This window comes from Rattus norvegicus, chromosome 8, assembly GCF_021556685.1.
Source record: "Rattus norvegicus strain SHRSP/BbbUtx chromosome 8, alternate assembly SHRSP_T2T, whole genome shotgun sequence".
In the NCBI taxonomy this organism is placed as follows: Eukaryota; Metazoa; Chordata; class Mammalia; order Rodentia; family Muridae; genus Rattus; species Rattus norvegicus.
In genome coordinates, this window is record NC_141541.1 from 109,388,495 (window position 1) to 109,403,296 (window position 14,802).

General features: G+C 45.5%; 1 protein-coding gene across 1 annotated transcript in view; it reads right to left on the bottom strand.

Annotated features, from left to right (window-relative positions):
* The window catches only part of Pccb (propionyl-CoA carboxylase subunit beta), a 50,075-nt gene that overhangs the window by 8,620 nt on the left and 26,653 nt on the right, over positions 1-14,802 (bottom strand). Inside the window, 3 exon segments of the mRNA NM_017030.2 lie at positions 3,931-4,012; positions 4,878-4,998; positions 7,997-8,105. Coding sequence (NP_058726.2) covers positions 3,931-4,012; positions 4,878-4,998; positions 7,997-8,105 — 312 coding nt within the window.

Sequence of the window (14,802 nt, forward strand, 5' to 3'; positions counted from 1 at the left end):
ATGCGAGAAATAGCTCGATGCAATTCAGTTTTTTCAAGCCATGGCTGCCCTCAAACTCAGGGAATCGCTTGTTTCTGCAGGGTCTCTTGCTGTTGGCCCTCATGGATACCAGGTAGCCAGTCCATGAGCTTGCAGGGATTCTCCAGTACCCAGCTCCAGGCTGGAGCTGTCGAGGGAATTTCAGACACCTGCTACTGTGTCCAGTCTTACTCAGGTTCTGGGGCTTTGAGCTTGGGTCTCACACTGGAAGGGCAAGAGTGCCATCTACCCACAGTTGCACCAGGATGAGTGAACTTGAATATTCTCTCAAATGCTTTTAGGGCCGTTTTTGTCTTTTCAATGGTTTGTTTTTACATGACTTTTCTATCAATATTGGTCTTCCTTCTTTTTATTTGTAAAAATTTGTTTCAGATATCAATATTTTCAGATATGGAAAATGTTTTCTATTACTTTACTGTTGTCCATTGGCTCTTATACTTTCTTCTATGAAGAACAGAATTAGGTGTTTTTGTTTGTTTGTTTTAGCTGTTCATATGGAATTCTGACTCTCTTGTTTTTACGTTGTTGTTTTCTTATAGACAAGCTCTCACTATGTCGTCCAGGCTAGCCTACAACTTATCTTCTGCCTCATCCTCACAATGCTGGGACCTCGGCCTGCAGGACCATGCTCAGCTGTCCCCCTCTGTCATATGATGTTCAATCTGTTTCCTCCCAAGTGGCCTTCCAGTTGTCACAGCCTCTTTTATTATTAAGAAAAGCAACCTTGCTCCTGGGCATGAATCTATTTTTATCATCCAGTGAAACCCTCCTGGGCCTCTTTCTAGCTCTTGAGTTCCACGCCGCTGGGCTAGCTGTAAAGCATTACCACAAGACACGACTCTTCCCACTTTCCCAGCGATTCACGTGCTTATGTATAAACGTGCCTGGTTCTAGAAAGGTGTTTTTTTCAGACTGCCTTCAAATTATGAACTTAGGAAGGACTGGCATTTTATGCTAACCCATGTTAAGGAACAAGAACATGTCTCCTTTGCCTAAGTGTGCCCCTGGCTCAACTCCTACATCACCCTTTTCTTTATTTCTCTGTAGCTGTGACATATTTAGAATGTTTTCCAGGGAGGGGCCCCTACATTTTTAAAATGAAAACCAAGTTTCCCTAGTCATTCCTGCCATTTTTACTGTTTTAAGACGTAGATTCCTCTGTCACTATCTGAAGCACGGTTGGGAAGTTTTGATACACAGTGTTTTAATTCAATGTTATTGCTACACAGTGTTTTCCTTCAGTGTTAGAATTCTGCTTTTGGTTTCTATTCCCCTTCTTCCTCTAGCAACCGTCTAACATAGTTTTTTCCAGGTAGAACAGTATTCTTTATAAGTTCAAGATATCCTAGATTTGTTTTTATAACTGTTTGGTATACACGTATGTATGTGTACCACATGTATGTATGTGCACTACATGCATGTATGCGTACATGCATGTATGTGTATCAAATGCATGCATGTGTACCAAACATATGTGTTCATGTATGTGTGTACATGTATGTGTGTACATGCATGTATGTGTACCACATGTAAGCATATGTACATGTATGTATGTGTACCAAATTCATGTATGTGTACTAAATGAATGTATGTGTATCAAATGCATGTATGTGTACCACATGCATGTATGTATGCATGTATGTGTGTGTACATATATGTATTGTACCACATGTATGCATGTATACCACATGCATGTATGTGTATCCCATACAGGCAGTGCCTGTGGAACTAGAAGATCATCAGATCCTTGGAGCCAGAGTTACAGATGGCTGTGAGCTGTCATGTAGATGCTGTGATCCAAACATGGGTCTTCTGTAAGAGGAGCACGTATCGCAGCCTCTGAAATATCTGTATTAATCAAGGTTCTATAAAGGATGAGAACTGATATAGACAGATATAGACTAAAAGGGACATTATTAGTCTGGCTCACAGGACATGATCTGGGTATTCCAACAACCTCTGTCTGATGACAGAAAGGCTAAGGATGTGGTAGCTCTTCAGTTCTCAAGTCTGGGTGTCTCCTCTGTGCCAATCTGGTTCCTGAAGAGCTGTGGGGCTTAGGTCTATAGTGAGCTCCTGGACAAGCTGCATTAGTGATGGTCACAGAAGCAGGTCTTGCCAGTGAGAGTGAGGGCAGCAGACAAAGGCGAAGCTTCCTTCTTCCACGTCCTTCATCTGGGCTGCCACCAGAAGGTGTGGACAAGGCTTAGGTTGAGTCTTCCTGCTTTAATAAACTCATTAAGAAAATCTCTCACATGTGTGCCAAGCAGCTTGGAGTTGGTTGATTCCAGATGTAGGCAAGTTGTCAACTAAGAGAAGCCTTCACAGCACCTCTCCAGAAAGTTTTATAACATCTCGTGTGTGCTTGTGTGTGTGTGCATGTGTTTGTGTGTTTGTGTGTGTGGTGTATGTGTGTTTGTGTGTGCATGTGTTTGTGTGTGTGTGGTGTGTGTGTGGTGTATGTGTGTTTGTGTGTGCATGTGTGTGTGCTTGTGTGTGTGCATGTGTTTGTGTGTGTGTGCATGTGTGCTTGTGTGTCTGTGCATGTGTTGTGTTTGTGTGTGTGGTGTATGTGTGTTTGTGTGTGGTGTGTGTGGTGTGTGTGTAGTGTGTGTTTGTGTGTGTGTTGTTTGTGTGTGTTTGTGTTTGTGCTTATGTGTGTGTGTATGTATGTGGTTTTGTGTGTGTATGTGTTTGTGTGTATGTGTGTGTTTGTGTGTTTGTATATGTATGTATGTGTTTGTGTGTGTATGTGTGTATGTGTTTGTGTGTGTATGTATATGTATGTATGTGTTTGTGTGTGTGTGTTTGTGCGTATGTGTGTATGTGTTTGTGTGTGGTATGTGTGTTTGTGTGTGTGTATGTATGTGTTTGTGTGTGTTTGTGTGTATGTGTGTGTTTGTGTTTATGTGTATGTATATGTATGTATGTGTTTGTGTGTGTGTTTGTGTGTATGTGTTTGTGTGTGTGGTATGTGTGTGTTTGTGTATGTTTGTTTGTGTGTGTGTGTTTGTGTGTGTGTGTGTGTGTGTGTGCCACAGCTTGTATACGGAGGTCAGAAAACACCTGTGGAATTCAGTTCTCTTTACCGTGAGGTCCTGGGGCTCACTCAGGTCATTAGGTTTGGTGGTAGAGACCTTTATCCCTGCAGAGCCACCATACCAGCCAATTATTTGTAATGTTTTTGTTTTGTCAAAATTAATGTTTTCCTTCTGTCTTCATTCAAAATTTTTTATGAATGTTCCCCCAGGAGTTGATAGTAAGATTTATTACCCAAAGATATAAAACAAGCCATGAGATGGGGCAGCCTGACCATGCCTGCTGATTCCTGCACGCTCCAAGGGACTAGAAGTAGGTCACAGCTTCAGGCCAGGGTGAGCCCACAGAACCACTGAAGCAAGCACAGGGATGTGCAGAAGGACTGCCACCCGCAGATGCACCCAGAGCCCAACAGCTGCCTTCACTGATCAAACCAGGGCACAGCTGCAGCATGAAGAGGCACCCCACACACCCTGAGCCTCACACACATTCCCCTTTCTCTAGGGAGACATTGCATCCTGACCAGAAGCACCCAACAGCATCACCCAACAGCATCACCCAACAGCATCACCCAACAGCATCAACCCTGCCTCACTCCGGACCAGGATGTGGCATCAATTCTGTGCACCTTGATGCCTTCTAAACACCCTGAGCTCTGCGGGCCCAACCCTCAAGTCAATCTTAAGACATCACTAGCCCCTGCCAGAACGTTTGTCTCGTGGTCCTTGGCCACTGCACTTGACCTGTGCAAACATCGAGACCAAGCACGCTACAACCCACTAAGCACACGCACAATGATGGTGGCCGAGGCTGAGCTAGGGCAGACCAGACAGGACAGGGCAGGACACTCACTGCATGTATGATGTCCAGCATGTTATAGGCTTTGCTTGACTCCAAAGGGACAACTGTATCCAGCTCAGGAACCAGACGGTCACTAGAAAAGAAACAGATGGAGTGAGTGTAGAAACCATTGTCTTCCTGTGGGAGCTGAGAAGGAGAGGACAGAAGCAGCACGCTGACTGTGTCATGAGTCCTCACTGCCCCCGTCACTACGTCACTCAGCAGACCTGAGTGCAATTCTAACACATGTGGGGTTTTTTTATAAAAAAAAGGAAAACATAAGATTACTCCTGACCATAATTCTTTTGCCTTCACCCTTCCTGAATGCTTCTTGTGCAGGAGACAGTCTGGTCTCTAGAGGACACTGTAGAGAACAGGACAAAGCCTAGGGACTCTACTCTAACTTCCTGCAGCATCTAAGACAGAAGAGCAGAGGAACAGGTGGGGCTAGCCCCCCAGAAGGTTCACCAGCCACAGCCCCATTAGGCAGCAAAGTTGTAGGCCCATTGGACACAATCACTACAGACCCGTCACACCCTGCCCTGTGGCACAGCAGGGACACCAAGACAGATCTTGTGCCCATTTCCCTGGAGAACCCAGCAGCTTACAAGGTGGTCTGCAAAACACTGCCCTCAGCCAGACAGTGCACACAAACACATTCCCTCAGGGACATGATTTTTACATCACTTAGGTTGTCCCTTATAAGGACAAAAAATTTTTTTTCCATCTCCGTGTTTAGACAACTCAAAAGTCTTAGCAAAAATTTGTGGTTCTTCTGCCTCTCCCAAAGCTACCCATCAGAAACTAGAGAAGTACGGAAATCACCAACAACTGCTCCTGTCACCAGACGCCTCCATCTCCACCATAGCTGGGTGACAAACTCCACAGCCTGCACCAAAGGTCCTGTCAGGACAGAGAGGCCCAGAAAGCCAGCAAACGGCAAGCCCACGGCCACCCACCTGGGGTCATGGCACTCTCGGATGGGAGCCGGGTCCTGGTTGCTGAGGGGCAGAAAGTTGAAGAATTCACGCAGGTTACACAGAGCATCGACGTCATTGTCGAAAGCTCTGTGGGCCACACCTGAGAAACAGAGAGGAAGGAGGTCCAAGGACTGGTGGTCACCTATGTATGAAGATGCTTGTGGGCTTCTCCAGCTTGGCTGCCACCAACCAAGATGGCAGCTCTGTCCTCGGTCCTGTTCAGGATAGACACCCATGGCCTTGTGGTATTCCTTTGTCAGCCCATACCCTCACGTTCTCTGCACTGTAGGGGAAGATCCTCCACACTTCGCTGCTCTGTAAGCAGTGGGACACTACACTATGCCAGCTCCCCCACAGCCACTCACTGCCTTACTGAGAAGGGTGCTTGGTACACAGTGGGGCTTACTCATGGAGGGAAAGGAATACACCCTTGGCCCTGGTGAGGGGTCAAGCCTAGGGAAGTGTTTGGAAATAGAAACTGGCCAAGCAAGGGTCTAGGCAGAACTCTTCCGGACCATCTGTTTCCAACAGTGCCCCATAGCATCTCCATCTTCAAAGATGCCAGAGGGAGATTTGTATGTGAAACAAATGCAGCCAATCACTCTTCAACCCCACAGCTTTGTGAAAGCAATTGCCCACGTCTGGGTGCATCTCCCTTGACAGCCACAGGGAAGCCCTTGAAGTCCATTCATCTAACATCATCATGGTGAGCCCTAACCTTGCCCATGGTTAAAACCTCAACAACCCAATGTCTGGTGGCCTGTGCTTTCTCACAGACCATTTCACTTCAAATACACTACTTGAGATTCTCATATGTTGTATTGCCAGCCTCTGTCACTAGACGGTAACTGCCCTTCAGACAGGGTTATGTTGTCTCCACAGACATCCCTAGCTCCCACCACAGTGCTTCATACACAGGCACTGGCTGACTATCTGATAAATGGAAAGGAGTATTCTGAACAAGGCTGACTCCTACTATTCAAAACATATTTATAAACTGGCACAACATTCTGGAAGGCAATCTGGCAGATCTTCAAGAGGATCAACAGCTCTTCCACTCGTACCCAAGCCTGTGCCAGCAAGAAATAAAATGTCATACAAAAGCCCCCACACAAATGTTTATAACAGGATATTATGTCATAAACACAAACATTTATTTATATATATATGTGTGTGTGTATATGTATATACATATATATATATATGTGTGTGTGTGTATGTGTGTGTGTGTGTGTGTGTGTAGATATATATATTCAAATGTCTATCCATAGATTAACAAGACATATTAGGGCTGGGCCTCCAGGTCAGTGGTAGACCAGTTGTCTAACATGCTGGATGCCCTGGGTGCAGTCTCCAGTACTGGGGAAAAGGAATGAAAAAAGTGAATGGTAGCCTACACCTGGAATCCCAGCACTCAAGAAGCTGAGGCAGGAGGATTAAGAATTCAATGATAGCCAGGGCAACTTAGTGCGATCCCATCTCTAAAATAAGAAATTTAAACAATAGTTATACATTTATACATTAGAAAATTACTCCATTGAAATGAATGACAAGCTTGAAAAATACATGGTAAACTAGGTAACAGTGGCACAAGACTATAATCCCAGCAAAGGAAAGACAGTCACTCCAAGTGTGAGGCCAGTCTGACCTCCTTGTGAGTTCCATGTCAATCAGGAGACCCAGTGAGACACTGTCTCAAAACAAAACAAAACAAACAAACAACAACAACAAAAAAAACATAAAAAGTTTATCAGTAAAAGAAACCAGTCACAAAAGACTGTTTTTAGATTTGAAAATACAATTTTATCATTTCCTCAGATCTTCTCTCCGGTGCCCATCCCCCACTTCAAAAAATGTTTTCTGTGGCATCTAGACTTTCAAAAGACATACGCATGCGCCACTCAGATGGATCAACAGGAAAAGGCACCTGTGAGCGAGCCAGACAACCTGAGTTTGATCCCTGGGAACCGCATGTAAGAGGAGAGAACCAATTCCCACCAGTTGTCCTACAACCTCCACATGGGTATTGTGGTGTGCCCCTTGCCAAATTCACACAAAATGTAGTGTACGCACACGCACACACACACACACACACACACACACACACACACACACACACACACACACAGCAAAGAAATCAATAAAGAGAGACAAGAGAGGGAAATGGGGTAGATATGAACAAATCCCTGACAGACATATACAAGAATGTAGACACAAAAACATTGTATAATATACACTATGAAAAAATTTAAAGGACAGCATCGTTGTATGACCCCACTTACATGAACTGTCCAAAATTAGCAAATACCCAGTGTGGTGATTTGAATATGTTTGGCCTAGGTCTGGCCTTGTTGGAGGAGTTGTGGCCTTGGAGGAGGTGTGGCCTTGGAAGAAGTGTGTCACTGTGGGCGTGGGCTTTAAGACCCTTGTCCTAGCTGCCTGGAAGCCAGTCTCCTCCTAGCAGCCTTCCGATGAAGATGTAGAACTCTCAGCTCCTCCTGCACCATGCCTGCCTGGATGCTGCCTTGCTTCTGCCTTGATGATAATGGACTGAACCTCTGAACCTGTAGGCCAGCTCTGATTAAATATTGTTCTAAGAGTTGCTTTGGTCATGGCGTCTGTTCGCAGCAATAAAAGCCTAAGACACCCAGAAATAAAGTTGGCTCGTGACTGTGTATACTTCCAGCAGCTAGAATCCAGGAGGGTATGACTAAAATAACGTTTTCCTCAAAGCCAAATGTAAAAGTCCCAAGATAGCATTGCAGAGCATTCGTTTGCAAGTTCAGCTGAACGTAGATAAGTCACACTTACTTATGACCACCCAGACAGTTCTAAGATCATTTTACAGATGAGGGACCTTGGAGAATCGCTAGCCTAGCATGTGTGTGGCCCAGGGCTGTGGGTGTGGGACATTAGTAAGAGCCTACCACTTAAATCTGAGGCTATGATCTGCTAACACTTCTGTGGGTGTAAATCACAGTCTTCCTAGGTAAGTGCTGCTGGCGATGTGGTAGTTTAAAAATAACTTTCACCTCTCTGCACTGCAATGCCTTCTTCTCACCTCCAAAGAGAAGGAAGGCCATGTTCATGCCTCTCACCTGACACAGTGGTGTGGGTCTTGGCACCACCCAGCTGCTCCTGAGTCACGTCTTCATTGGTAACAGACTTCACAACTTCAGGGCCAGTGATAAACAGGTAGGACGTGTCCTGAAACCAGATGTCCACAGTGTCAAAATCAAGTCACCATAGCGACTCAGAGCTCACTTAACCAAGACCACAAATGCAGGGGAGGTGACAGAGAAGAGTGGCAGGAAGAGGCTGGACCTTAAGACTTCTTGAGCCACACTGTGGTGGATTAACTGAGAATGGCCCCCAGAGGCTCATAGATTTGAAGACGTGGTCACCAGGAAGTAGCGCAGTTTGGAAGGATTAGGAGTGGTTGCTTTGCTGGAGAAAATGTGTCACTGGAGTGGGCTTTGAGGAGTCAGACGCCCATGCCAAGCCCAGAGTCTCTCTCTTGCTACTCCTGTGGATCACGATGTGGCTCCTTCTCCAGGAGTGTCTGGATGCTGCCATGCTCCCTGTCACATTGACTAAGTCTCTGAAACTGTGAGCCAGCCCTAATTAAATGCTTTCCTTCATAAGAGTTGCCGTGGTCACAGTGTCTCTTCACAGCAACAGAATACCGACTGAGACACACACACTTCTCAGAAGAACACTGCTGTCTGCTTCAGTCTCATTACATTAACCTAGGGTCTCGTTATATTAACTAGGTTTGCCTAGTGTGGCAAACCTAGGGTCACAGTAGCCCTGACACACAGTTTGTGTACTGTGTGCTTGTTTTGTAGCTCTTCCCAAGGTTCTACCATTAAAACTTTTAAAACCTCCTGCAACCTCACACTTCCATGAAGAAAGTGAGGCACAAAGACGGGACACAGTGAACTACCTTAAGTGAGGCTGTTTTTGGGAAAACCCGTTAGCCAGTGTTCTGGTATTTCTGAGAGGGCAGCAGGGAAAGGAAGGGCAGGGGGAGAGAAAGAGACAAAGAGACAGAGAGACAGACAGACAGACAACTGATGGAGCGACTGAGATTCTGACTGGTCATGAGGCCAACACTGCCTCTGCCTTATAACTGCTAGGTTTACAGGTGTGCACCACCATACTGGACTTTAATGTGCAGCTTCTACTTTGTATAAAACATTCATGCAGAAGGAGGGCAATGGAAAGTAAATCTCTATCTCTGATTTCCAAATCTCCAGACTCCATCCTGAGAAGCAGCCACCTCAGGCTCTCATCTGTCTCGCCTGAGACATTCAATACGTGCAAACGTATTTTCTCCTATTTCCTTGAACAAACACTTCTGACACAATTCTTTGGAACAGTGTCCTGTGCATATTATTTCCAACCAAATTTGTCTTATTTTGAAAACAAAACATATGATATCTTAAAAAGAATAGATTAATACTGTAGATTTTCCAGAACTAATTGCCACAGTTTGGCATAATTTAAGTGACCACTCAAATTTCTAGTGTCTTACCAACTAGGCAATCCTGCAGTGAATCTCCTATTCAAATCATCAGTTTGCGTTATTCTGTTTGTGTTTTTAATGGATGGTGTGTGTGTGTGTGTGTGTGTGTGTGTGTGTGTGTGTGTGTGTGTGATGTGTAGTGTGCATGTGAGTGTGAGTATGGTGTGTGTATGTGGTGTGTGTGTGTGAGTGTGTGTGAGTTTGAGTGTGTGGTGTGTGAGAGTGTGTGTGGTGTGTGAGTGTGTGTGTGGTGTGTGTGAGTGTGTGTATGAGTGTGGTATGTGTGTGTATGTGGTGTGTGTGAGTGTGTGGTATGTGTGTGTATGTGGTGTGTGTGAGTGTGTGGTATGTGTGTGTATGTGGTGTGTGAGTGTGTGTGTGTATGTGTGTGTATATGGTGTGTGTGTGTGTGTGTGTATGTGTGTGTGTGTGTGCGCGCGCGCGCGGGCGTGCACATACAATTTTCAGGAGTTAGTCCTCTCCACTGACAAAGACAAACTAAGAAAAATAGCCTAAAGCTAACACTTTAAATGTCTGTTTTTTGGGTTTTGATGTTGTTTTCAGTTTAATGTTCTCTAGGTTACAGGTACTGATACATTTAAAAAGTCCAAGCTGGGCATGGTGCTGCCTTTTAGCCCAGCACTTGAGCCAGAGACAAAGGGAATCTCTGTGAGTTCAAGGCCAGTCTGGTCTGCATAGTGAGTTCCAGGAAACCCGGGGCTAGGCTACATAGTGAGACCCTGTCTCAAAATAACATAAAATAAAATACAATAAAGACCAAAATAAATATTTAAAAGGAGACCACTTGAATTTTCAGGTTGAATGTTTTCACCTATCTGCATGCACATATAAATTGATTACTGATTAGTTTTGTTTATTTGTTTGTTTGTTTATGGAGACAGGGTTTCTCTGTTTAGTCCTATCTGACCTGAAACTCCCTCTGTAGACCAGGCTGGCTTTAAACTCACAAGAGATCTGCCTGCTTCTGCCTCCTGAGTCCTACACCACCACTGCCCACTTGGTATAGGCCTTAGAGCAGTTGATCATCCCCAGTCTGTCCAGGGATGCCCACACACTAGTTAGTAAGAACAGGTGCCGTTGCCAGCTTGATCCTGCTTGATCTCGAGGCCAACTGTCATGCACCCGTGATCTTAGTAATACAGATATCTGAGGGTGACCCTTTAAAGTAAACATTGCTTCTTATAGTATGCCCAAGGGACAGTGAAGAGACACCAACAGATACAGCCTTTCGCTTAGAGCTGCAATTACTAGTTACCGTGTAAAGATCATGAGTGCTCTCTCCTGTTCTTGTTTATAAAGATGTTCCTCATTTAAATTCATCAACAGCTCTAAGGCTCTTGCTGGAAGATGAATTTACCCAGGGTCTGGGAGACAACAGAAAAATATGAATGTTACAAAGTGTGTGAGTGTATGAGTGTCTGTTTGTCTGTGTGTCTTCTATGTTGTGTCCTTGTTTTGAATCATACTGGTAACGTCTTTCCCACTATATACACACTAATTTGTAAGTGTTCATAGAATATTATTGATAATTTTTAAAAGAAAAGAACTAACCCTAGTGATGATGTTGACACACACCTTTAATCCCGGCACCTGGGAGGCTGAGGCAGGCAGATCTCTGAGTTCAAGGCCAGCCTGGTCTACAGAGTGAGTTCCAGGACAGCCAGGGCTAAACAGAGAAAACCTGTCTAAAGAAAGAAAAGGAAAGAGAGAGAAACTGGGGGTGAGAACTGTGGATACATTCGTGATAAGGCCGTTGGTTTGCATAGCAAACTTGGAGGGAGAATCTCCCATTTACCATCTTATGCCTCTGTATAATTGGTCAGCCACATGGTTAAAATCAAATGCACTATCAGAAGGTATATGCCCAGGAGAAAGAACTTCATCTGTTAATGAAAACAGAAAACCAGGAGATGGCGAGGTGGCTAGGAGCAGTTTTAGGGTAGCTGATGCCCTCTTCTGGCCACACTGAGTACTGCATGCATGCTGCACACAGACATACATGCAGGCAAACTATACACACACATAAAATAAAGAACCACCCAAACCACACCCCTTAGAAAACAAACTCCTCCTTCCCTTTTTTTTTTTTTTGGTTCTTTTTTTCCGGAGCTGGGGACTGAACCCAGGGCCTTGCACTTCCTAGGCAAGCGCTCTACCACTGAGCTAAATCCCCAACCCCTAATCCCTGTCAATCTTAACAATACATTTCGGATCTGTATCTTAGTTTTACTTCACTAGTGTTGACTCCTCATCAGCCATTCATAATGAACACCAGAGCTGTCAAGCACATGCTTGGACTCAGGACACACATTCGCTGAAGACCCTCAAAGCCCTGCCTCCCACCCCTGCCATGGTAGCTATATTCTAGTGTTCTGAAGTAAGCATTTCAAGCTACACGGGTTACAAAAGTGGCAGTATGTGGTAGTGGGGAAGGCGTGTCTCTGAGACAGCGCATAAGCCTGGCACCCATCAGGAAGCAGGGCAGCGCGCTGCTCTAGAAGGGAAAAAGAGCTGAAGGGAGGAGGTACTAAGGAGCTACGTGGATATTTCCAAGAATGTGGGGTGATAAGTGGATGAGAATTTGCCTCCGGATATGACAAACAATAGCAGAGCTTCAGTGATGTTTTGCAGTCTGGTTAAAGGCATTGCTAGATCTTAAAGCACAGAGAGAAGTGGAAAGAGAAAACGCAAGCTGAGACAACCAGGGGTCCCAACACCTGGAACACACTTCTAGTCCTGTAGCTTTGCACTCCAGCTAAACAACTGAATAAACTGAACAGAACCAGCTGGGAGAGGGCAAAGCAAACAGTGCAAGTCTGGCCCAGGAAGACCAAGTGCTTCAAAGACCACAATGAGCTGGTCCCTAGGCACCAAACCAAGACTAACTCTGAAGCCATCCTACAATACGGGGCAATCAAGACAGAGGCTTGGCAGCTATGTCAGCCTGTGGGGAAGACTGTTAGATCACAGGCTCTGGTCAGAAATAATATCCATCAGGGAAAATTATTCTGAAGTTTGATACCACCACAGTATCTAGAATAATTCCCACCTAGGAATACTTGATCAACAGGATCTTCCTTCCAGGCTAAAATTCACACTCTGATAGACGGCACATCCATCCACAATCTGTACAAGACCCAGACGTTTTTAGCAGTAATGCTGACATTTGAAAGGAACCAAGATGTTCTTCAGCAGGTAAGGAAAAAAAAATAATCCCTGAAAGATAAAGATAATAAAATAGCATTTGCTACTAAGACACAAACTACCATGCCACGAAAGTAAGGACCTTGAATGTGTAAGAGTAAGTTAAGGAAGGAAGCCAGTCTGAAGAGACTCCCCACAGCCAGTAATGAGGGGATCCCAACTACATTATATTCCAGAAATGACAAAGCATTCATGCAGGGGGAAGAGATGGCTCAGTGGTCACAAGTACTGGCTGCTCTTACACAGGATTTGGGTTCCATTCCCAACACCCACACAGCACTCATAACCATCTGTAACTCCAGTGCCCAGATCTGACAGTCTTCTGGCCTCCCTGGGTACCAGGCACACAGATGGTGCAGACACTTATATATAGGCACAATACCCATACACGTAAAACAATTATAGTTAAAAACATGCTGGCAATGAAAAGAGGAGTGGTGGGCTGGAGAGATGGCTCAGTGGTTAGAGCACTCACTGTCTTCCAGAGGTCCTGAGTTCAATTCCCAGCAACCACATGGTGGCTCCCAACCATCTGTAATGAGATCTGGTGCCTCTTCTGGTGTGTGCCTGAAGACAGCTACAGTGTGCTCATGTACATAAATAAATCTTAAAAAAAAAAAACAACTAGTGATTTCCAGAGGCTGGGGAAGGAAGTGGGGGTTACTATTTATTATCGTGTGAGATAAAAGGACCTGGCACATATGTACCATGACACTTGTGCGAGGAGGTCTGTGGAATCAGTTCTCTCCTTTCACAGGGGTTCTAAAGATCAAACTCAGGCTTGCAAGGCAATTGTTTTACCCACTGAGCCACTTGCCTTTCTGGCCCAACACTGAGGTCCTTCCTACTGCTGGGATTGCAGACAAGCACCACCATGCCCAGTGCAAGCAGAAGTGGGGTAGAAAGAACCCAGGCTCTTTCAACAGCTACTGCATAGGCAGCCATCAGAGGGTGAAAAGGTTTATATAAGAAACATGGATGGGAGCCGCATCAAGGAAAATGCGTCTCCTGCAGAGGAGATTTGAACAGTCAGGAAGGGTCTCTCCAAAGGGTGTAAACAAGTGACAGAGATGACCAGGGAGCGCCAGACAAACCTCGGTTACCAAACCAGCATCCCAGTGGGCAGATGACCCTTCGCTGTGGAACGTGGGGAGACAAATTCCTAAAGAAACCAACCAGAGCTCCCAGGGACTAAACCTCTACCCAGAGAGTACACATGGACAGACCCGTGGCTCCAGCTGCATATGTAGCAGAGGATGGCCCTGTTAGGCACCAATGAGAGGAGAAGCCCTTGGTCTTGCCAAGGCTGGACCCACCCCCTCCCCAAGTGTAGGGGAATGTCAGGGTGGGAAGGGGTGGGTGGGTGGGGAGGGGGAACACCCTCATAGAAGAAGGGATGGGGTGGGGGATGGGCTAGGGGGCTTATGGACAGGAAACTGGGAAAGGGAATAACATTTGAAATGTAAATAAAAAAATACACCCCCCCCCAAAAAAAGATTAAAAAGTAAAAAAGAAGAAGGCGGCACAGGGCACTGAGTTTAGTGTCTCAATGGAGGACCCATCACCACAAATGCCATAGACCAGGGCTCCCGAGCGCAAGTCTAATCCTCAGGACATGTTGGGTAAATCCACACTGGAGAACAAAGTAACTTATCTTAGAACCTGAAAAATGCCAGGAATAAGGACCTGGGCCGTAGCTCAGAAGGCATTGTCTCGGCTTAGTGTGTGTACAGCCCTGGGTTCAATCCCCAGCACATAAGAAAAAGGAATAATAATGATCAATATCATAACCAAGAAACCTTCAGGTCAAAGGAGATCAGAGAGATGTGACACCCAGAATGGGTTTTTACTGCTGTGAACAGACACCATGACCAAGGCAACTCTTGTAAGGACAACATTTAATTGGGGCTGCCTTACAGGTTGAGGTTCAGTCCAGTATCACCAAGGCAGGTGCATGGCAGCATCTAGGCAGGCATGGTACAGGCAGAGCTGAGAGTTCTACATCTTTGTCTGAAGGCTGCTGGCTTCTAGGCAGAGAGGGCTAGGGTATTAAAGCCCACACCCACAATGACACACTTCCTCCAACAAGGCCACACCTCCTCCAACAAGGCCACACCTCCTCCAACAAGGCCACACCTCCTCCAACAAGGC